Genomic DNA, 25,720 nt, shown 5'->3' on the forward strand with positions numbered 1-25,720 from the left:
GAAAACACGGAAATTCTAGTTGAAGCAAGTAAAGTGATAGGGTTGGAAGTAAATTCCGAAAAGACAAAGTATATGATTATGTCTCGTGACCAGAATATTGTATGAAATGGAAATATAAAAATTGGAGATTTATCCTTCGAAGAGGTGGAAAAATTCAAATATCTTGGAGCAACAGTAACAAATATAAATGACACTCGGGAGGAAATTAAACGCAGAATAAATATGGGAAATGCGTGTTATTATTCCGTTGAGAAGCTTTTATCATCTAGTCTTCTGTCAAAAAATCTGAAGTTAGAATTTATAAAACAGTTATATTACTGGTTGTTCTGTATGGTTGTGAAACTTGGACTCTCACTTTGAGAGAGGAACAGAGATTAAGGGTGTTTGAGAATAAGGTTCTTAGGAAAATATTTGGGGCTAAGAGAGATGAAGTTACAGGAGAATGGAGAAAGTTACACAACGCAGAGCTGCATGCATTGTATACTTCACCTGACTTAATTAGGAACATAAAACCTAGACGTTTGAGATGGGCAGGACATGTAGCACGTATGGGCGAATCCAGAAATGCATATAGTGTTAGTTGGGAGGCCGGAGGGAAAAAGACCTTTGGGGAGACCAAGACGTAGGTGGGAAGATGATATTAAAATGGATTTGAGGGAGGTGGGATATGATGGTAGAGACTGGATTAATCTTGCTCAGGATAGGGACCAATGGCGGGCTTATGTGAGGGCGGCAATGAACCTCCGGGTTCCTTAAAAGCCAGTAAGTAAGTAAGTAATTCCATATGAACTGTTCAGGTTACATGTTTTATTACGAATAAGCACAAAATTTAACAGTGTCAATTCCATATGAAGTGTTCAGGTTACGTGTTTTATTACTGAACCTATATAAATTAATTATATTCTAACTCTAGCTAGGCCTAAGTCTTTGTAGTGGAATGGAATGAAATTTCTGGGGCACTACGACCGAACACTCAGATCTTTTCCGATCTACCGTGCTAACCTTCAAACTAGGCACATTCTCAAACCCATATCAGCTGACTACACTAACAAGGAAACGTTCACCTGTGTCATGTTGAAGTTCTTTTCCAAACTCTGCACACTGAAAGGTCTTGTTAAGAAAAGACATAAAAAAAAAAATGAGCTCATTACCTACACTGCCAGGCCCTTCTTTTGGATGTAACTTTATCTGTCGAAACACATTGAGTAGCCTCACACTAGACACATATGCAAGCACTTCATCTGCCATGATGTTTACATTGCAACGCAGTAATAGCAAGGAAGTAGGGATGGAGCTGTATTGCTGAACTGTATTTCAATTTCCACACAGCCATGTTCGGACTGATGAAATCCTGCTTGCTATGTGGCTTTCAGCAACGATACAGTATCAATATATTAGCAGGGTTTCTAGATGGATGTGTTATTGGGCCATACCTTCTTCCACCTAATCTCACGGGTCACGCATACTTGATTTTCCTTGAACACATACTGCATGGGCTCTTGGAAGATGTGCCACTGCATGTGTGTCAAAACATGTGGTTTCAGTACGATGACGCATCATCTCATTTTGCTCTTGTAGTCTGAGGTAATCTGGATCAACGATTTGGGCAACAGTCGATAGGTTATGGTGGCCCAACTGCTTGGCCTGCACGTTCCCCCGACTTGACTCCGCTAAACTACTTCCTGATTTACGAGACCCCTGTGGAATCAGAGGAAGACCTGCTAGCACAGGTTATGGCTGCGGCAGATGATGGACTATCAGCTATTGGTGATCGTGTGTACCAGAACTTGGTACGTAGGTACTGTGTGTGTGTATTGAAGTTGCTGGTCGTCACATCGAGCCCTTCTTGTAAGAAGATCCAGAAGAAAAAAAACCTACAGTAAGCAGCAGAAGTGAGAGAGTTCAACATGTGACATTGTGGTGTTTTGTTTGTAGCATGGAAACGGTACATGTGTCAAAATATGTGGTTTCAGTATGATGACGCACCATCTCATTTTGCTCTTGTAGTCTGAGGTCATCTGGATCAATGATTTGGGCAACAGTCGATAGATTGTGGTGGCCCAATTGCTTGGCCTGCACATTCGCCTGACTTGACTCCGATAAACTACTTCCTGTGGGGCCACATGAAAAGACTGATTTACGAGACCCCTGTTGAATCAGAGGAAGACCTGCTGGCACTGGTTATGGCTGCGGCAGATGATGGACTATCAGGTATTGATGATCGTGTGTACCAGAACATGATATGTAGGTAATTACCATATATGTGTACTGAAGTCGCTGGTCGTCACATCGAGCCCTTCATGTAAGTAGACCCAGAAGAAAAAAAAACCTACAGTAAGCAGCAGAAGTGAGAGAGTTCAACATGTGATGTGGTGGTGTTTTGTTTGCAGTGGGGAAACAGTACGTTTCCAGACATAAGTTCCTATGCAAAACTTAACCATCTTGATCCCCACTACAAGCCCTCAAAGTCTGTAATGAGAATTTAGACACACCCTGTATTATCGGTTTTTCTACATAGTTGTGAAACTTGGACTCCCACTTTGAGAGAGGAAGAGAGGTAAAGGGTGTTTGAAAATAAGGTGCTAAAGAAAATATTTGGGGCTAAGAGGGATGAAGTTCAGGAGAATGGATAAAGTTACACAACACAGAACTGTATGCATTGTATTCTTCACCTGACATAATTAGAAACATTAAATCCAGAAGTTTGAAATGGGCAGGGCATGTAGCACGTACGGGCGAATCCAGAAATGTAGGCTATACAGTGTGTTGGTTAGAAGGTCGGAGGGAAAAAAACCTTTGGAAAGACAGAGACATAGATGGGAGGATAATATTAAAATGGATTTGAGGGAGGTGGGATATGAAGATAGAGTCTGGATTAATCTTGTTCAAGACAGAGACCGATGGCAGGCTTATGTGAGGGCGACAATGAACCTCCAGGTTCTCTAAAAGCCATAAGGAAGTAAGTTATTGTTTGTGGTGTAAATAATATATGTGATGATGAAGTTTAATTTATAACTTATAATACTCTTTTCTTATACAGAAACTTGTAACTTCTACAGTAAGTGTCCACTCCTGTGGAGTAACGGTTAGCGCATCTGGCCACGAAACCAGGTGGCCTGGGTTCGACTCCTGGTCGGGGCAAGTTACCTGGTTGAGGTTTTTTCCGGGTTTTCTCTCAACCCAATATGAGCAAACACTGGGTAACTTTCGGTGCTGGACCCCGAACTCATTTCACTAGCATTATCACCTTCATCTCATTCAGACGCTAAATAACCTAAGATGTTGATAAAGCGTCGTAAAATAACTCACTAAAATAAAAAAAATCTACAGTAAGTACTCAAAAAAGGCCACCATGAGCTCTAATACAGGCTTCTGAGTGTCGCATCATCGATTACCTTACTCTCTCTCATATTCCAGATGCTGGCAAAGAATTTTCACGTTATAAATAGGTCTGGAATACACAATGGTCTTTAAATGACCCCATAAGTAGAAATTCAATAGATTGAGGTCGGGAGAACAAGCAGGCCAGAATGTGGGTCCCTCAAGACCTATCCATTTATTAGGGAAATGCTGATTTAAAATTTCTCTAGCAAGAAGAGCAAAATGAGGTGGTGCTCCATCATGCATGAACCACATGTGCTGAATTAAGTTCAATGGAAGTTCTCCTAACAAAGCATTTAAATCATTTGTTAAAAAGTCGCAGTATGATGCAGCTATCAATATTCCAGGTGAAATGAAAGGACCAATTAATGCGTCGCCAATTATCTACACCAGCCTAAACATTAATGCTGAACTGTTGTTGGTGTCTTGTTTCCAAAACTGCTTTGGGATTTCTGTCAATATTGTGAAAGTTCTGCACTCCATTTCTGGTAAACTTTGCTTCATCAGTGAAGATTATAGCAGAGAGAAAGTGTTGATCCTAAACACAAGTTTGTTGCAACTAGATAAAAAATGCTGCTCTGGGTGAAAAGTCAGCGTCACTAAGACCTTGGACTATTTGAAGGTGAAATGGATAACGCAGTTGTTCTCGTAGAATTCTTCACACTGCCATATGACTCACATTGCTGCTAGGTCTCTGGTCCATCCTCAATATGATTGAGGACTCGTTCCTCTAAGTTAGGTGCTCCTTGGTCTTCCACCATTTGAAACACATTTTTTAAAAGAGCCTGTTTCCACAAGACGGTCATGTTTTCTTTGGAACATCTTGTTGTTGGATAAATGTCTATTAGGAAATTGTTCAGCATACAAACGTTTTGCTTCATTTGCATTGCAATTAGCTCGTCCATACATAAGGTGCATTTCTGTCATTTCCTGATTAGAGTACTCCATTTTGACTACTAGTTGTAATGTAATTAATTATTACATTCAAAATAACAAATTTTCACAATTATCAATAAAAGTTCTAGCTATGCCTTGTGTTTATTTTGTTATGGCAACTTCATCAGGTGGCTCTGAATACAAAACAAATCAACGACGACTTGAACAGAGAAGAAAATTACATGTGACTTGTTTATCATCACAGATATTATGTACAACACAAACAATGGCTGTAAATGAAAAACTAAGCGAAATTGATCACATGTTTATATGAACTTTTTCGCTTGTTTTCAGATCCTCTATCAATTTCCCAGAGATTTCCCACATTTTTAATACATCTTCTATATTATACGAGATGCATGATGGTGGCACAGAAAATTTTGTTTTCAGAAATTACAATGTATATTACTACAACACTGTCATAAAAATATTGTAATGTAAACTTTTAGACTACACTCCTTCGCAAGCATTAAATTAAGCAATTCTATAATATTATTTAATGAACTTACAGTAATCTGGAATATTCCCCATGCAAGATAAAGTTCTCGTTGATGACCTTCTTTAGACAACTGTGTTACATGAGTTTCCAAAGGTTCAACATATTCTGTTGCCAAATAAAGAACTTTCTCGGACTGCAAATAAAATTAAAAGCATAGAAATAACATTTAAATTAGGCCTAGTTACATGATTTCATTACAAGATTTCACATTACGTTTCTGAAGATGTACTCAAAGGTCTTACTTCTAAGCTGTCCAAATAAGTAAGGATGCTTGGATGTCTCAACGTCTTAAGCCTCTTCACAGCTGTTTTTGCTACATCGAACTGCGTCTCACTGCCATTCCTTATGTCAAATACAAATACTGATACTTCTTCACCAGATCCCTTAAAAATAAATACGGTAATAGTTTACTTCCAGACACACAATTTTACTGTCCTCAAAATATGAGTAATACAATGCAACATCCAACAGGTACAGGACAGCAAAAGGAAAACTAATTTATATTCAAAAGTTATCCAAAATAGTCTGCTATTTTTCGACTTATTTTCTCTGCAAATATCTTGATTTTAATAATGGATGCTAAAACTCTGTGAAGAAAAAAATGAAGTTCTTGTCAGCTGATTATTCATGTACTGTTTACAAACTATTGCAACTTGAAACACGAAACGTCAAAATAGAGTGTGTACCTTTTTCTTTGCCTTGTGTAAACTCCACACACTTTTATCTTCAAGGCCTGCAACAGGCTCTCCAATTTCGTATGGAAAGTCTTTTGACGGATCACGTGAAAAAAAAGACCACATCATGAAATATAATCACACATCTTCATTTTGTCTAAAAATCTTATAAATTCTACTCAACACAAACAAATATTCACGTATTTTTCACTTCACTGCAGTCAAGAGCTACGGCAAGGCTCGTCTATCAGCAACCGCATGAGTTGGTCGTGTGTGCGTGGATATATGCAGGTTGGCTAAAATATCGGAAAACGGTGAATCTAATAAAATAACCTGTCGTGACAACAATAAAGTAACAGTTGCATGATAAAAACCACAACAAAAAATATAAATTTCAGAAAACAGATTCATGTCTAACCCATAATTAGAGATATAATATATGCGTGATTAAAACAAAGGTAAATTTTCATTTCAATTGGTAGTTATGAAATTATTTCGATTAGTGAACATTCGCACTGGAAATAAGAGCGAGTTTAACGTGTACACACAAAACAAGAGCATAACGCCGGTCGCAAGCTGCAGAAAAAAAAAAACATTGATTACAATACGAAAAAGCTGCAGAGTAAACGAAGAGGTAAAGTTTTTAGTTTGATAGTTTTAATTATTTGTAATTCATGTATTTTTACGTATATTGTTGTTGTTTTATGGATTAGTGTATTTTTTTTATAGATATCAAAAGTAAAGTAGATATTTAATACGTTATCGCACATTGTTATTACTTCTGCTGTTTCAAGAGGTAATAAAATAGAGTTGTATTAATTTACAGTAAAAGTAAATATTCGTATAAGAAACATGCTTTCTTGTACGTTTAAACAGTCCCTAAACCGTCTTTTAGTGTTGGAATTGATGACAAATGGCACAGAAATAAATATCACTGCTGTAGCAATTACCCCGACAAATAATGAAAATTGGGATAACTTTCAGAACACGGATTCCTTCCTTTCCTTCTTACTTCAAAATTTCAACCTTGTGCACATAAAATAAATTATTGGCACTGAAAAGTGCCTTTTCGTAAGCATGATGATGCGCATTTAACAAACGCAGACAATTCTGCTCATTTTAGTGTTTTAAGATATAATTGAAGACATTATTACAAAACCAACCCTTGTCAAAATTGCTATTTTTCAGGAGAAAAATAAAAATAAGTATAACAACACATGTCAGCTGTTTCCGTACAACTGGTGTTTATCCTTGTGGCTATTGTACCTGACATGGATCATTTTTGGAGTCAATAAACGTTTGAAATAGTAGAAAATGTGTCCTTAACTCATTTTCATTAAAAATGTCTTTGTAATAATGTTTTCAATTGTCAGTGAGGAATCCGTGAATGTTTGAAATTTCCATTTTGTGGTATTAATTAGACTTCTGCAGATTTATATCTCTATTATAATGCAACTTGCGTTAATATATTTGAATTTGTTTTTATTCCAAGTAGAGAATGTCTTTTATTATACAGCATATTCTCTGCTGATACAGTTTGCTCTAATCTGGTAGACATAGATGAGATCTACAAATATTGGCATGCATGTTTTTCATACAAAACCACAGCCTTGAAATTACAATAGCTTAGAATTGTGAAAGTCATGAGAATAAAATAGTTAGTTCTCAAGGTCTTCGTCTTATCTACTTGCTTTGTGTGTGGCCTCGTCCTAATCTGTTCTTTACTGTTGCAGACGCTTTAATATGGCACAGAGTGCTCCACTCATCTTACGGCTTGTTGCTTCATCAGTAACTGCTGCAAACAGGGCAGGAAAAATCATTCGAGATGTTATGAGTCAGGGTGATTTGGGAATTGTTGAGAAGGTAGGCTAATAATACAGTATATTTCTAACAATGTTTTTGCTCATTTATACTCGCATTGCATTACAATATTTTTGTTCAATTATAAGTTAACTGTTGCATTCCTGAGTATGTAGAGATATGCATTGTTAAAAAAATTATGAATATGTTACAGTAATTAAATTAACTCAACATTAAAATAGCAAACAATAATAGGAATTATTCTTTATGAAACATTGTATAATATTAGTACAGAAATTAAATGAAACTTAAAGATTTAATAAACTGTTGTGCTTTTGTCTCACGATGTATGGTTGGCAGTGTAGTCAGTCATAAATAATTATCTCTTGCATTTCAAAATTTCTCACAAGTGGTTTCTTGATTTTGAAGAAATTTTATATTAAATCTAACTTATTGTATTGTATTGTATTGTGTTCATTTATATTCCATAGTATTCGTACATCGCTTCACAGCTAGAATATGGAACATGTCAAAAAAAATCTTAATACTTACTACAACTTAAAGTCTTAATAACATTACAGTCACAATCTAGTTGAAATAGGCTATATACAGAAGAGTTCCACAATATAGTCTATTAGTACAACACAAAGGTTTACAGAATAGAAGGAGTGAGAAATAAGATACTTCTTTAATTTGGTCCTAAATAATCTTATTTTTGAGTTAAAAAATTTTTATTACCATATAACGCACTCCTTTTTGATAGCACGATAGGCTTGCTGATAGAGTATGAAAGTAATTTTTTTATGCATATTTATGCTGTAAACTGTTGAATTAGTTACAAAGTTTTTATGATTACATACGAGGAAGTTTATTAATGAAAAAAAAAATACTGACAAGCCATGGGCATTATTTGTAGTTTTTTAAAAATGGTCCTACATGATTCCCTAGATTTGGTACCTACTACTATTCTAATTACTTCTTATACTTCCATACATGAGATTGACAGTTTTGTATAATACTAGTACCTCAGTGATTTGTAGTATATATCTGCTCTGCAATGGTTTGTTTGGTTATGGGTGTTATTCAAGTTATGTAAAGATTAACGCCAGCAGATAAAAAGAAAGTAGGTTTCTGTTAGTAATCAATACCAGCCTTGAAGATTTATTTTTTTTATTTATTTAATCCACTCAACAATGTAATTACAGAGTAGAGAAAAAAATAACAGTAGTAATACATATAATAATGGTAATTTAAACTTACACTTAAACAGTTACAATTCAATACTACACAACAAATGATATCAAGCAAATATTACATGTAAATCTCGTTAAACAAAAACAAAAGTATTTATAGTATGAAGAAAACTTAGATTATATTAAAGTAATAAAGCCAGTGATGAAATGCAAATAACTAGTCACAGATTAGTAACAATAATACAATAACTGATGAGAGACTAGACGTACGTTAAGTCAGAATTAGGAGTGAGTTAGTAATGGTAATAAAATTGGTATGAAATAATTTAAGAAAGAAGACCAAAAATACAATATGCAAACCAGTTAAGACCTATTTGTTAGCAAAATACTTATGGAATGTTTTGAAAGCTACCAGTATTTATTTCTCTCAAGAGTGTGGCTCTATCCTGAAAGATGTCAATATTGCTCAGTTTATTATAGGAGGAACAGATTCTAAGAAGTGGAGAGTACTTGTAATAACATGTCCTAGCATAGTTTATATTAAATGTTTTACTGGTCCTACAGTTCTCTCTTGGTACATGTATTGGTATCCTAAACAGTAGATGACTATTTACAGAACTTGTTAATAAATTATGGAGGCATTTTACATCAATATTATTTCTTCTGTGTTGCAAATTTTCAAAATTAAAGACAGATGGGAGTTCTTAGCTATGCGCTGTTGTCACGCCTTTCTCCTTCATTGTTAAACAGTAGAATTGTATACAGTGCATCTAATTAATTATACATACATACATACATACATACATACATACATACATACATACATACACAGAGCACTGCTACCACCTACAAACTCGTGAAGATAACTGATCAGTTACATATATGTATATATGCAGTTAAGACACAATCTGACAACATGGAAATGACTGCATATGAACTAATAGCAGCCACTAAAGGATAACCAAATCTGATTGGCGACAATGGTATGCTGATTGGTGCAGCTTGATAAAGGAAACTTCCTCTACATGGTTAGCAGTGAAAGGGATGCCGAATGTTAACTTTTAGAGAGCAACATTAATTAATACAGCAATAATCTTTCTTAATCACAAATTCGCTTGTATTTGCTAAGATTTTAACCTAGCTCCCTGACATATCCAATTCTGAAATCATATTATCAATGACTTACATTATTACGAGTTATAACTACATTATTTTATGTTTAACGTGAGTGTGAAGTCATGTTTTACAAGATATGAGCATAAAATAAAAAAAATAAAAATTGAAAACTGAATGAGATGTGAGGTCTTTCTCACAAAGTAAATACTTTTACAGTTAAGACTAAAACCACTTTTAAAGCAATGCACACCGATAGATACAAGATCGGATTCTTACCTTGTGCTTATAATTTATTAGACTGGCAGTTAACATTAATATATTTTTGTTCTAGGGAAAAAATGATCTCCAGACAGAAGCAGATCGCTCTGCTCAGCGCTGCATTGTTACATCATTGTCACGTCAGTTTCCTTCAGTAACTATTATTGGAGAAGAAGGGCCTTCTAATTGTGAAGTGCCATCTGACTGGGTGGTGACAGATAGTGATCCCCAGATTCTTCAGTTAGCATGCCCTGAACATCTGCAGAATATTCAAGACCATGAGGTATTATTATTGCCAGATCGTACTTCTTTCTATTTATAATTTTACTAGTATTTTTCGTATCTTACGTCAACAGAATATTTTTCTGAAATTACATTTGAAAATTCGTACATAAAAGACTACATGTACATAAATGCACATGTGCGTGCACGTACACACACAGACACACAGTGTAATCATGAAGTTATACCAGCATATCATCTTTCTTTAAAATATGCGTAAATCTTAAATAGCAAATTTTGTGAGAGAGAGGAAAAACTAATACTATATAACCTAAGGTTTTTGCTGGAAATCAGGATACTCAAGCCAATAATGGTATGGGCTGTATACACGCATACATCGAAGATTAACATCAGTGCCTAATAACTGCCCTTTTTGTTTACAGGTAGTTATCTGGGTGGACCCTTTAGATGGAACATCCGAGTATACTCAGGGTAAAGGACTAGAACAAATATGTTTTAACTTTGTGTATGTAGTTTTTTCCCCTAAGAAATACATTTCTAATCACATTATTTTTATGTTTCAGGACTACTCGATCATGTCACAGTACTGATTGGCATTGCAGTAGGTGACAGGGCAGTTGGAGGTGTGATTCATCAGCCCTATTACAACTACCAGTCAGCTTCTGGGGATGATATGGGGCGCACTCTCTGGGGAATTAAAGGCATTGGTACTGGAGGTTTTGAAGCTAAGTTACCTCCTGAAGGAAGGAGGATTATTACGACAACAAGATCGCATTCGAATGCAGTAGTTCAAGCTGCTCTTGATGCTCTCCAGCCTGATGAAATCCTTAGAGTTGGAGGTGCTGGTCATAAGGTAATTAAATGAAATTAGAGGTGAATTAGTGGGATATAATTAAGAACAATTATTTTTATTCTTTTCACATTCAGAATTATATTACTATTGTTGTTGGTGTCCAGTGGTTATGAGACTTAATTACCTTGCACCATTTCTTCTCTTTCTTCCTGTTATAGACCTAATATTTCATGGTGGACAAAAAGATGAAAGTCTGACGGGGCGAGATCGAGACTGTATGCAGGATATTCCAACACCTTGAAACCCAGTTTCTCAATAGTTTGAGCAGTGTGGATGGCAGTATGTGGGCGTGCATTGTCTTGCAACATTAGACCTGGACATTCGGTTCGAAAGGCAGGCTGTAGCTCATTGCTCAGCATTTCACTGTTGAGCTCTTGTCCAAGTAATCTTGTAGTATTGGCCCTTGTGAGTTCCAGAAAAGTGTGAGCGTCACTTTTACTGTGGAGGGTTGACTCTTGAATTTCTTTTTGACTGGAGGTTCGGGGTGTTCCATTTTATGCTCTGGTGTTTGTTTTCATGTTCAAAGTAATGGATCCATGTTTCATTTCCAGTGGCTATTCATTTCAAAAAAGCTTCACTTTCATTAGCATGTCAATCCAATAAGCAGATACAAAATTATGCTTGTGCTCTTCAGTGAGCTGAAGTTTTGGGACCCACTGTGCACGGATTTTATGAAAGCCAAGCATGTTATGAATAATAATAATAATAATAATAATAATAATAATAATAATGCTTTATTTATTCTGGCAGAGATAAGGCCATGAGGCCTTCTCTTCCACTCAACCAGAGGATAAAAAGGAAATAGGCCTACATGATAATATAATGTTAATACTAAAGAAAGTTATAGGTATACCTAAGAAAAAATCAAAACAGAAAAATATGCACAAGCCAGAAGATTATCGAACTTAAGTTTACTTAAACTAGATGACAAATTAAATTAGGTGATTACTTTATAAACTAGTTACCTACAATTGTGATTTATAATATATACCCTGAGACACTGTGCATTCTAAAATAAGATGTTACTTTGGACTTGAAAACGTTTAAACATCTGCAGGTAATGCATTCCAAGAACGGATAATGTCATATGCAGAACCATAACTAATTTGCATATGGTTTGCCACTTCATCAATAGTCACTCTTTGGTTCGTCTGAATCATAACACAATGTTGGCATCACTAGTGGATGTGGATGAGTGTCCTGCTCTTTCGTTGTCCTTCAAACTTGTCCGATCATTTTCGAATTTGTCAATCCCTTTGTACACACTTCACTGTGGTAAAACATTGTTCCCATATTATGTGGAAAGTCTTTGATAGGTTTCGGCTCTTAGTACACCTGCAGGTGACAAGAAACAGATCACTGTACGCTGTTATTCTTTAGTGGTGCATGCATGTTTACTGTGCAACAGCGTAACATTAATGGTCAAACATTCCACAAGCAGAGACAAAGGCAGCACCAGTCGATATGTGTGCGCACAAAGTGGTACTGCCAACCTACATAGGATTAAAACAAAAGTGCGGATCTTAATGACTTAACCTCTCGTGTGTGTGTGTGTGTGCGCGCGCGCGTGCGTGCGTGCGTGTGTGCGTGCGCATTATTATTATTATTATTGTGTTTTATTATTATTATTATTATTATTATTATTATTATTATTATTATTATTATTATTCAATGGCAGATACCTAAATTTATGTCATTTTCCCCCAGGTGTTCTCATCTATAAGCAATGCCCAGAAGCTTTAGTTATTTTCGTTGCCATGAGAGGTGAACTACATAGCACTGCATGATGATTAAAGCCCAGAAGTAGAGGCATTTATTTTAGCTAAAATAGGCTTTTAAAACTCAGGAAAAAGGCAGTAAAATAAAAAATTAGTATTTAAAAATTACGAAAATAGACAGTAAAATCATCAAAATAGTAATTTAATATTATGTTACTTAATAAACCTGTGTACCACATTTTAGTACTTACAACAAGATCATTTTTTCAAGTTCTCAACTGACATAGTCAGCCACCTGTCAGAGAGAGTTTTTTGTCTCTGAAAAAAGATCGTTCTACTTCCACTGAAGTGATTTGAGCATATTTAAAACATGCTATTGTGTGGATGAACTCATATTGGTAACAGTAGTGCAAACTAATTTGCCATTCCTGCTAATTGCTTTCAGTACGATTCGACCTGTCAGAGAATTTATAATTTTTCTCTCTCCGCAATGTTTTCTTGGAATCTGTAGAAACTGAAGACAAGAGAAACCAACTGCCTTGGGGTGCGAGGTGCAATAGCAGTAATTGGTCCCACCAACTCTCTCAGTCGACTGATCAGCTTAGGAGTGTTTTTAGGCATGCTGCCACAAATATTGTAAATGTATTTATGTGGTGTGAGATTGTCAATAGAGATTTCCAATATGTAAAAATAATGTTTAATTTTTGTAACAGGAAATTTTTTGGAACACCACAATATTACTTTTAACAGACAAGAGTATTTGATGCTAGTAAAACTAGCTAGATATTTTTTTTATTCATACGTCATAGCTACCTCAGAACAACTGTGGGATATCTTGCAAAAATCGTATTATAAATAATGAGGATAAAAATAGCTATTGAACATCCATATGGCCTTGTGCTTTCCATTATCAATCACATTTGCTGGATAAATTTATAGCTGAACAGTTTTCAAGATAATCTATGTCCATTTCTTCTCGTGAATTTCAAAGCATGTCAGAATGGATTGGTCTGGTGTCCTGTTTGGCGCAAGTATTTTGCTAAACAGTTGTGACCAGTTGTAAGGCAAAAAGAAGCAACTGCTGCTCTCTCTCTCTTTGCCAGTAGATCTGCATACTTATTTCCTTGAATTTCAATGTCCAAGATTCGAGTGCAATGTGTAAACAAACTTTTGATTTAATATGAAGCTAAAACAACAAGAAACTTTGTTTACACATTGCACTCGATGTTCAATAGCAATTTTTATCCTCATTATTTAAAATATGATTTTTGCAAGATATCCCATTGTTGTTCTGAGATAACATTAAGAGATAGAAATATTTATCGTAAAATTGAATCATTATTTCTTACATGTGCTACATTTCATAGTTCATTTGAGTAATATTTTCTCACAGTTAAACTTTTTCTGTGTTTAGGTAATGCTGCTAATAGAGGGAAGAGCACATGCATATGTATTTGCAAGTGCTGGCTGTAAACGCTGGGATACGTGTGCACCCGAGGCAATTCTCGTTGCCATGGGAGGTCATCTGACTGATATGCATGGTGTCAGCTACTGCTACAACAAGGATACACCTCATCAAAATATAGGTGGTGTTCTTGCTACAGCAAAAGGAGAGGATCATGGCTGGTACTTGAAGAACTTGCCTGATTCTGTTCGTCAGACACTCCTTTAAAAATGAAATTATTGGCTTCCAGATATCCATGGCTGAGTACTCCATGCCTTATTAATTGGCCATTTAGACCTTCCTATTTCCATTACCTGCAGCAAAATAAAGAGGTGCAGTAAAGCTGTTCCATTTAAATATGCTCTTTGGGATTGATATTTTTCCCAATAGTACCAGCGCAACAGTTTTTTTAATTCAAATTGGACCCTTCGATATGTGTTATTTATTATTCTTTCAGTGTTTCTCTATATTTTGGCAGCTGTCAGCAATGGTATTGGAGCAGGTCTCCAAACATGTTTTGAAAGGAAATATTGTGCCAAAAAAAAAATAGTGATTGGGTAATTTTATGCGGTGGAAAAAGCCTCTGTCACAACAGATCATAGTCTTGCAAGTTCTGTTGTACCCAGAGACGTGAACAATTCATATTATGAGCTTTATTTATATAATTGTATTATTATTATTTTATATTACTGGGGAACACATATAGACATCTTCCATAAATCCTAGTTTAAGAGAACGGTATAATTCAAAATAAACATGCATTTTACAGTTTATAATTTTTACCACTTATTTGTTCATTTTTTTAAATAAATAGTCAGGGTCATTGGCTGCTGTGATAGGAAGGTATTTAACTGTGTTATTACTAAAAATTCAGAAAAAATGCAATTTTTGTACCTGGCATGAGGTAAGGAAAATTATTATTTCCATTTGAATATAAAGTGAATATTTGTTCTTTCTATTACTTGTGTGACAAGTACAACTGTACTTATTTCCGTTTGCTTACATTAAAAGAAAAACCTAATCGTCACATATATTTGTACAGAATTATCCCTTAGATTTACAGAGATTATAGATTGCCGGCCAGTCTAAGTCAATGTTTTACTGTATTGAATGTTGGCTGACTTGACCAAACAATTGTATGCAAATGAATAAATAGCATATAGCGTGATATTTAAGTAGATGTACATATGTATCCAATTTTAATTGCATTTATTTTAGGATTACTGATCGTTATGTCACAATATAATTATAAATATATGTGTTACATAACAATCATGTAAGGCTGTTCGTCCACAAGGCTTCACTTCATAGATTCGTCTTAATTGTGACATCGCTTCCTTGAAGCTTCTATGCAGTAGCTAACGTTACTAAATGAGTATTCGTACATGAGGCTGCAGCGTCATGCTATCGTCACTACATGAAACTACATGCAGTGTCACAGCTAGGTGACATGTTTATAGATGGCCAGCAAAGTTTTATTTCCTTAGACCATGGTGGTAGGCATGTATTTTATTTGTTTTTATGGAGTAATCAAAAACAGAAAATGACTGAATATTCGCTTTTTGTCCAAATGTGGAAAGATATCTCTTGTCTCTATAATCATATGATACCAGATTATGCTAGAGAGATACTACAGAGAAAGCTTTGACTGAAGTCTGAAATTCCTTCTTGACAGTAATACATTACCATATACTTCTTTTTGTCTTTGTATAATAGGCCCTAAGTTTTGCACAAATTTCTTTTAAATATCTTTTCTCATTCTGTATAATGATTTAAGTTTGCCATCGTCCTCTGATAGTTCCTTAGCTGCTACAAACAGTTTACAAATATGCATGCAATTAATATTTCTTTCTATGTATGGATGAACCTACACCTTTCTTCATCTGCAATTCCAAATGTGACAATAAGTTAAGTCTATACAAGATCAGAACCTCTCCATCACTTGACATCTTGTCACTAGATAAAAGCTGATTGTAGTATACTTCACGGACGAAAACGTGGGCATAGCGGTTTTGTACCTACAAGGAATAAGCTTGACGCTATGCTGATGAATCTATGAAGCGATGCCTTGTGGACGAACGGCCTAAGTGTAAAGCAGCAATTTATTGAACTGATATGAAATACAGTCAAAAGAAATCAAAGGTGGTAAGAATATTAACATGGAAATAAGGTATTCTTTACTTTGTAAAGTAAGAATACATTGAAAGGAATTTCTTTTAAATGCTTAAATCTGGTTGAAGAAACTTTATGATGAACTATGCAACTTTTATGGGCAAGCAACATACCTGCCATACGAGTTTGGAGAGAACTTAATTGCTTTGCAAGTATATTCGTTTATTATTTTCTTTGAATCACTTAATTTTATTAATAGCTCTAAATGGTCCATTTCTTGAGCTGGAATAACATTCAAGATAACTAAATTTGTTATGTATCCATATTTGACTCATACATCTTAATAAGCTTCAAATCTTTTTAACAAGGACTGTCTTATTTTTCATTACAAAATACAATTCACATATTAGTTTCTCTGTGAACATATACTGATACATATTTGATTATTGATTAGGACTGACATTACTTATAATAGTAATCTAATCAAGCAAACATTACAGTAAAAACAAATGCCATTAATGGCTGTCATAGTATCCTTGACAGTCCTTGCTATTATGACACAAATTTCCCTATCGGAAGGAATGTGGAGGCTGATAGGGAGATTTATGTTAACTGTATTGCCTGAGAATTTCAGATTCTTCTCATTTATACCATAACATTGTGGACAAATAGTACATTAAGAGTTTAATTCTGTTATCTTTCAGATAATGTATTCAATTGTTTAAAATATAGATTACTGGTATTTTTATTAATAAAAGGCTCTAATTTGTATGATATTTTGCCTATTATTTTGTACATATTTTTCCATTTGACCCAAAGGGATATTATGCTGCAACTTAGTCATTCATCTTTGTCGATTTATTAATTCTTGATCCCATACTTTTTTTTTTCTTCAGACTATGAAGATTTTTTCGTCCTGTCAGAGTTCTGTTGAAATTCGAGTGGCAAGTTATGTTGTTAACTTTTATTAACTGAATCTAAGGTAGCTGATGTCTTTTCGAACCTCACATGAGGAATTGTTCTTTTTATAAATTAATTATTTCAGCATTTGTCATGTCGTCTGCAGTGATTTATAGTAGAAACTATAAATTTTGAGTCTGATCAACTAAAAGAAGTGAGAACGATATTTATTAATTTACATTATTGGTGTAACGAAACTGATATAAATCCCATTCATCTTTGAAATATCATCCTTCTGAATTGGTATTATTGATAATGACAATGTTTGGGTCAGGGACCTATCACATAGCATTAATTTGTAAATATGTCAGAATGCCCATTTAGAATTGTATCTCTTGGAGTTCAGACAAAATGTACACATTACAGTTTTCAGAAGGCTCATGTTATGTTTTATTTTATATTGCATAATCAGAAGGAAAAATTACACCATGTTGTGCGAATTTTCATGTAATTTTTTTTTGTATAATTTATGTTTACACAATATTTCTTTAGTAGTCTTCTGTGTTTGTGCTATGCAACATGATTAAAGAATCAGGGAGACATTTGTGTGTATGTACAGTGCATTTTTCCTGCTTGGAGCTGCGTCTATACAGGAATTTACTTTCTGAAGGTCGCATCAGAAACTGTTTCATCGATCATTAATTCCCCTGCACATAGTACATATGTCATCATCACTTTTAAATTCGCAATTGTTTTTAGTCTTTGTGTTATTATTAACAAACATTTAGTGTTATTACAGTCTACTAGTGTGCCAGCCAGCATTGTCAGCGTGTTAGCAAATTGTAGGGAAGTGTTGCCAATTTCAGAGAAATTTCCTGGTAAGCCAGTTCCATATAAGGATACAACATGAAGACTTTGATTATTATAATCTTTATGTAAATGAAGACTTGTTCTTAGACTTATAAAACGAGATCTCTGAATGATAGAACAGTAGAATTTCTCAGTAAAATCCCCGTGTTCTAATAAAAAATAAAAAACTCAAATTGGAAAGAGATTAGACTGTTCTCCAAAGATATCTCTACATTATCTTGCACAAGCTCAGCCCATAAAACTGAAAACTTAGTGTTTGTAGTCCAACAATTACAACTGTATGACAGTGTAAGTTGAATGAATTTGTATAATTGGGTTTTGCAGGACATTGATACTCTCGAATCACAGTTAATAATTTCCTCAGGCGAAGTGTGATTTGATTTATATGGTTATGTTTGTTCACAACTATAGGGCACATAAAATCCCGATCAATATACAAAGTTCCATTGCTGATGAGAGAGGTACTGCACACAAAATAATCTTCCACTGACTTTTTAATAGTTTTTCGATACTGAGAAGCAGTATGCATAATTTCAACAAGATTCTGTTACAGCACACATTTTTAATGACAGAGATTACAGACCTATAGTCTATTCTATGACTTTCTTTGCCCAACCTAGCATTGAGATTTTAACTATACAAACTAAGACATTCATCTTATAGAAATTGAAAACCTTATTTTTTGTTATAAAAATATCTAATATTCAATCTCAAATATTTTCAAATCACAATAGAATAGAGACCAATAAGTGTTAAAAGTACAAAAGCAAGGTCACAATATGTTACTGCAATCATACTGCAGACTTCAGGCACTCCACGGTGCATTCAAAACATTCAGTGGTTACAATAGGTCTACTATAGTTCAAAAGATACGACATTCTGTTATGCATGTACTCATTTTAATCTGAATGAGACAAAAGATATGGCTTACACGGATTCTGAATTTAAGAACTGGAAGAATGCATTTATACTGAAAGGGGATTTCCAAAGTATGAAAAATCTGAAACTTATGTGCAGACAAAGATATAGGAAGAAATAAAATTGCGTATTTCCACATGCACGTATGTTTGAAATATGGTACATGAAACTTCTCGAAAACGTCGCTACTACATGAAATCAATAATTGAAGTTATTCGGTTTTTGGTACCCAATGAACTTGCTCTACAGGGCAATTATATAATTGAAGAAGCAAATGAGCAAGTTTTTTCGCCAAACATTCTGAATATACAGTGGTAAAAAATAAAAGCCTTGCTGAATGTGCTGTTCATATTTCAAAATATGCTACATTCATGTCTTCTGAAATTCAAAATCAGATCATACAAGTAACGACAACAAATTGTTTGTGAGCATATAGAGAGTGATATAAGAAATGCCGATGTTCTCTGAATTATGCATATGGAAGTTGAAATGAGAAAAATAATAGCATGTTCCACTTGCTTTACAATATATGACAGCAACAAAGAAACTAGATTCCAAGGCTTTTGTGGAAGCAACACTAAAATCTCTGGAAAGGAATGGACTGGATACATCTTATCTTCTGTCATTTAATATTATGGTGGAGCCAGTGTCATGAGTGGGAACTCAGAAGGGTATCTACTCACTTACAGAAAACACTAAATAGAAAATATACCATATGTCTGCTGGAGTGTGTCTTTGTCATCATGCCCGCCATGACTGATCGGTTGCGTACCTGGTGGGAGGCCGCATTTTTGGTGCTAAGACGACATGTATGCTGACGCAGCTAGTCAAGACCATTTCCATTCATATCAACACTAAGACGTCTATAAATAAAACAGTTTATCTGTAACTTGGCCTCTGACAGTATTCGTTTAGCTGAGGTAGAGAACAGATCGTTTTGTCATGGTAAACAGATATTCATTAAGGGAATGTATTTACATATGCAACATGTACATAAAGAAGAATAGAAAATTGTGTGCTTCAACGAGGCGAGAATTCAGAAATAAATTTCCTGATAGGACAGTACTCTCTAGAAAAATAATATTAAGGTTATTTAATAGATTCAATGAAACAGGTTCTGTAAATGACGAAAAAAAAGAGGACAAAAGCACCGTGTTCTTACAGAAGAAAAACTGGCTGAAATTAGTGTGGCATTAGAGTATAGCCCACGCAAGTCTCTGAGACGTTTAGCACAGCAGACAGGGATTTCTAAAGCATCTGCAGGAGTGGCGACAGAATTACTGAAACTAAAACCATACAGAATTCCATCATGTCATGAATTACAGCCCCAAGATTACAATTGCAAGCTTAATTTTTGTAATTAGGTATTAGAAAAAGTGAATAATGTAGAACTTGATCCCCGATTGATTTTTTATGATGAGGCTTGATTTCATCTGTATGATGATATGGCATCACAGAATGACAGATATTGATCATCAGAGAACCAGATATTGTGCATGAAGCTCCATTGAAAGTTCTAACAAGTTAAGTTGCACAAGTGCTCTTGCCATCTCAGCGGTAGAAGCGCGGCCTCCCACCAGGCATGCAGCTGGTCCATCATTGCAGACATGATGGCAAAGACGCACTGTACAACCATCACCTTCATTTGGTAATTGTGAGGACTGTATCAGAAATAACACTGTTATTCAACAGTTTTTTTACCAATAAATTTTTTGGTACGAGTTTTTTCATAATGGGAAAGTAGTGGCTATATATGAAGAGAATATTACAGTCCGTATTTTGGAACAGCGAGGGTCTGGTCATCTAGACATAATCAAATTATACCTGTACATTATAAGGGAATTGTAAGGGTGCTGGATGCGTAAAAAAGGGTAACTTCAATGCTGAAGACATTGCCAACAGCAAAGGAATGAAAACTCTAATAGTGACCCCTGAATTTCATTTCTGCATTCTTTTGTGCTAAAGAATCTTGGGACTCTACATCCATCTGATGCTGTCTTGCAGAACCGAAAAACTGGTTTAAGCAACGCTATAAAACTTGTAGTCTATTAAGTCGTCATTGTATTCTGTGAGGAAAGATTCAGAACCAAAGTCAGAACTTCTGGTTGTTCCAAAAGGATTTGATGATGTACATCAAGGACAAGGCAAATAAAAAATGTGGAAAAGATAGACCTTCTTATACCAGAGTGATTGCCAACTCACAGTGAAATGCAGCTTCAACACTCAACAGGTAAAGGGTATGTTTTATAAAATTTTAGATGTCGCCATATTCTAGGTGAATGAACGATTTTCTGATAGCAAGAGAGCTGCTGAAAACAATATCGAGCATGGAGGAATTTGACATAAAAACGTTGCACAATCTAGAAAAACTGGGTAAGTGATTTTCAGTTTTGATTTAAAGTGTCAGCAATATTTAAGATTTTCATATATATCTTGAAAATTCCATGTGATGTCATATAAACTATTAACTTCAATAAATTCTGTTACAAAACGACATCAGCATATAAAAGTCGCTTTTCACATGGCCAAGAAATTTGCGTCTTCAGTACTCGAAGAGGATAAACTTGGAGTTCTCTTGTGATGCTTTTAAGGAAACACATGAACTGTTTTGGATGCAGCACTGCAATATGTGAAGCAACATTTTCGATGCTCACTTCAATAATAGTCTGCAGAGACTTTCCATGTTACAATAACAGATGGCGGACATACTGTTTCTAGCATTTGAAAGACATAATACACAATCTTTCAACATGGACAAAGTTTTAAAGGCATTTGGCAATGAAAAGATAGGAAGTTAACAGTTATTCTGAAGTGTGCAGATTATAGTGTTAAATTTTTCTTTTTAGGTATTTTGTAAATATTTTTACACAGGAAATAATTATGCTTCATGTAAAGCAAAAATAAGAATACAGATCAGTAGTAGTAGTAGTAATAATAATAATAATAATAATAATAATAATACGCCTATTTTATAATATAGGTAATAGTTCTGAGCTTACATGTAAGAGCACTGAAATGTCTGCCTCTTGTACAAAATAGCTTGCCCCCCTCCCTCCCCCCTCAGAGTTTCGGCCTGGCTATGGCCTTGAGGGATTATTACTAGAACGTTATAGCCCGTATATGCTCTTTATTGCATACTACTATTATCTATGGGGAACTCTTCCCCCACCTCCTTCCAGGGCAGGATTTCGGTATAGACTCCATTTATCATATGGCCTTGTGCTTTCCATTATCGATTACATTTGCTGGATAAATTTATAGCTGTACAACTTTCAAGATAATCTATGTCCATTTCTTCTCGTGAATTACAAAGCATGTCAGAATGGATTGGTCTGGTTTCCTGTTTGGCGCAAGTATTTTGCTAAACAGTTGTGACCAGTTGTAAGGCAAAAAGAAGCAACTGCTGCTGCGCTCTCTCTCTCTCTCTCTTTGCCAGTAGATCTGCATACTTATTTCCTTGAATTTCAATGTCCAACAATCTATTGTACTTTACAATTATTTTGTGTCCGCCAAGTTAGCTCTGTGGTAGTGTGCCTACCTCCAGACTAACCAGCCCGGGGTTCGTTTCCTGGCGAGGTCAGAAATTTTCGTGTAAAATTTCTACCTCAGGACTACAATAGACGACGGTGCACAATTTCTAATCACTAGATTGTGCACCAATATGCCTAGGTTAAATCTCAAACCTCTCTGCAATGCATATGAAGAGAAGGCATATGTCACTGTTGATAGTGATTTGTTCATCGGAAGGAGATGTTAAGCCTAACGGCCCCTTTGGTGCTATTCGACAGGAGTAGGCTACATGCCAGCATTGGGTTTTCCCTTCTCTCTTCCTCATCTTCATCATCATCCTCACCCATTCCCTACACTACATTTACACGAACATTTGCACATATACTCACCCTAATACACGATGTACAGCGTGGCCTGCCGAAGTGGTGTGCAACTAGAAAATGGGTCACAGTTTCTGCCATCTATCCATAATATGTAGAACCCGAAACACTTAAAGTGAAGTGGGTAGACATTAGATATATACAATTACTTTGTTACTGGATTTAAGTTTTCTTATCTGCTATATGCAGTCGAAGACTTCAGCTGTTGAAAGAGGCTTGATAGAAGCTATTGAGCCTATGGCAGCTTTGGAGTTTGAATAGCTCCTATAACATAGGTTAGTACTCATTGTAAAATAAAAATAAAATTGTGTTCACGTTATTATTGAGTAGAAATGTGCGGGGAGATTATCGATTGATATAACTGGTTTCTAACTCAGCCTTCAGTAAATACAATTTCCATGTAGTTGTGACAGCAAGCAGAAAACATGGTGTATGTGTATGTATATATTTATGGGACATCAGATACAACCTTTGAAATATGGTTTTAAAATATTTATCTACTGTTCTGTAAGAAGTGAGATTTAAATATTTTATACAGAATCTCCACATGGTTGAAGCATTTTTGTGCAGTAACATTTTTCTCAGGAATAAAAATACCTAGCACATAAAATCATTAAGATCTAATAATGTATTTTCATTTTGCACACATATTATTCTGTATTTTAGTCATATTTTAACTTATGTCTATCAGGCTAATCTACTCAGTTCTAATAATAACTGTAAAATTCTTATAACTGAATATATATATTTTTTTGTCAAAAACAGGAAAAGCTCGTTATGTATAGTTTTAAAATATCAAATATATTTCTTGCCTAGTTGACTTTTTCATGGCTCTTGTATTTTGTTGGGACCAGTGGATCACTGCAGGCAGTGTTGGAACATTTGTTTTGTTTTGATGTGTGTGAGTGAGTATGAATGAAATAAAGCTGACAACGCACAACATGCCTGCCACCTTGTGTGGAGGTCTGAGGGTATATTTGATAAAAGATAGTGTGAAGGTATTTTATATTATTGTTAATGTGATACATGGTGTTACATTGCTCGTCATTAATATTGCATCTGACACATTACCGCCCAACTATGCATATTGTATATAGGGATGTCAGTCAGTATGAAACTGTATACATATGAGAAATTCGTATCGACTTTATACATACAGTGGTAACACTAACATTTCGCACTTACATAGTGTCACATTTTGCATTGGATTAAAGTAATTTTAGTTACATATTCAAATGAGGTGTATTAAATCTTTCAGAAAGAACTTCAAAAATATTATATATATATATATATATTTTAATAACTTGTTTGAAATATGTGTATCACTGCTAAATACTTTGTTCTGTTACGGATTTGTTCAGTATTCACTGTACATCTCAGCCATCAACTGTGCATTTACCATTTACATTTTATGCATTAAGAATAAATACACCAGAATAGAATTTTAAATAGTAATTATTGCAGCTATTTTGTATAATTTAATTGGAAACTGTTGTCATCTGTTTCTCTTTGTGGATATGTTATATTAGCGTAAAGGTGCAAGCACATTAGGAGTCCAAGTTTTCTAACTTCTAATGGTCGGAGATAAACGAGGGAAATCAGTTTTCCTAATCCACTAAAGTTTCTTCCCTGTTATATTTCTTGAAGAGGTGTGATAGCTATTTACAGAAAGCAGTTTTTGTCTCACTAGAGTTCATGAGTTGTGCAACTGAAAGGACATTAGTAAAATATATAACAACTACATCTACTTATATAGCTTTAATTTTGTTAATGACTAAAGAAAAGGTTGTACAGCTCTTACTTTCTCTACATGACCATTATTCTGTTATTTCGCATCACTTTTTATCTTCATAATATTCCTATGTTAATGATTCTGTTTATAATTATCAGTGAATTGTTTATATAGGGAGCGGCGTATAGCACTTTGCATTTTGAAATTCTAAGTTAAACTTATTAAATAAAATAAATTAAATTTAAGTATATTTCAGTTCATAAAGGTTGAAATAAACGAAAGCTAAGAAAAATAATTAAATGTGGTAGTCAGAGAATAGACTCCTCCTCTACAAATTAATGTAATGTAAATAGAGGACGACATTAAATTTATATTTATCATTTCAACCATTTGTGTTTTGTTTTGTGATTTCGACTTCATGTTGGTACGTAATATATGGAAACATTCTCCGATGCCTCATCTACAATATTCTGATTATAGATTTTGTAAAAATGTGCTTTTTATTTAAAATGAAGTGTGTAATGTATAAAGTAGGCAATAATTGTTTGATTAACTGTGAAAAAGTAATGATCATATACATTTATATTATGGCTGGCATATAATATAGAAACAAGAAATTATTTTGTGAGATAATACCTATAGCCACAGAAAAATAAAATAGAAATCTATGTATTAATGTTGGTTTTTAAAGTCACACTGGTTTTCCCCATTAATACACTATTTTCTATGGTATGTGCAATACCGTATGTTAAAAGTTAACTTGTAAAAAATATATTTAAATTTTTTACATAATTTGTATACAGAAACAGAATAGATTTATTCATTTACTCGGACAAAATATCTTGAGATAGAAGTATGTTACCATATCAGATGGAAAACTTTTTCTCAACTAGAGATGTTCTGTTTCTTGAAGATTCTGGAGAGGAAATAATTTTTTTAATCTTTCATATCTTGACTAAAAAGATCAGACATTCATCTTGGAGGAGAAATCTCAGTTAAAAGTCTCCTTGTGTACATTCATCTTTACTCAGTGAAGTGTCTAATGTGTCTCTTTCTGTTTTGTGTGCCAATGATTAAAATGCTGAGATTTACTTGGTTTGCTGTTATGTATTGATAAAGTGACAGGATGTATACAAATTCATTATTTTACTGAAAATTAAAAAAAAAAAAAAAAAAAAAAAAA

The 25,720-nt window shown here is 34.6% G+C and overlaps 2 protein-coding genes across 2 annotated transcripts in view; one reads left to right on the plus strand and one right to left on the minus strand.

The window, feature by feature from the left end:
* The window catches only part of yata (N-terminal kinase-like protein yata), a 41,893-nt gene extending 35,998 nt beyond the window's left edge, over positions 1-5,895 (minus strand). Inside the window, exons 1-3 of the mRNA XM_069825813.1 lie at positions 5,503-5,895; positions 5,059-5,199; positions 4,827-4,949 (exon numbers count right to left, since the gene is read on the minus strand). Coding sequence (XP_069681914.1) covers positions 4,827-4,949; positions 5,059-5,199; positions 5,503-5,619 — 381 coding nt within the window. The 5' untranslated portion in view covers positions 5,620-5,895. The remainder of the gene's footprint in view (positions 1-4,826; positions 4,950-5,058; positions 5,200-5,502) is intronic.
* A 100-nt stretch (positions 5,896-5,995) lies between these two features.
* LOC138699726 (3'(2'),5'-bisphosphate nucleotidase 1) lies at positions 5,996-25,720 on the plus strand. The gene is made up of 6 exons (XM_069825825.1): positions 5,996-6,124; positions 7,224-7,353; positions 9,931-10,140; positions 10,523-10,571; positions 10,664-10,953; positions 14,086-25,720. Exons 2-6 carry the CDS (start codon positions 7,234-7,236, stop codon positions 14,341-14,343), a joined length of 927 nt encoding a protein of 308 aa, XP_069681926.1. The 5' UTR covers positions 5,996-6,124; positions 7,224-7,233; the 3' UTR covers positions 14,344-25,720.

This window comes from Periplaneta americana, chromosome 5, assembly GCF_040183065.1.
Source record: "Periplaneta americana isolate PAMFEO1 chromosome 5, P.americana_PAMFEO1_priV1, whole genome shotgun sequence".
Classification (NCBI taxonomy): domain Eukaryota; kingdom Metazoa; phylum Arthropoda; class Insecta; order Blattodea; family Blattidae; genus Periplaneta; species Periplaneta americana.

Excerpts from the sequence above, each read along its gene's own strand:
- LOC138699726 (XM_069825825.1), top strand. The coding sequence starts at position 7,234 with ATGGCACAGAGTGCTCCACTCATCTTACGGCTTGTTGCTTCATCAGTA. Across the intron at positions 7,354-9,930 it reads ATTTGGGAATTGTTGAGAAG|GGAAAAAATGATCTCCAGAC; the intron begins GTAGGCTAATAA and ends TTTTTGTTCTAG. Across the intron at positions 10,954-14,085 it reads TTGGAGGTGCTGGTCATAAG|GTAATGCTGCTAATAGAGGG; the intron begins GTAATTAAATGA and ends TTCTGTGTTTAG.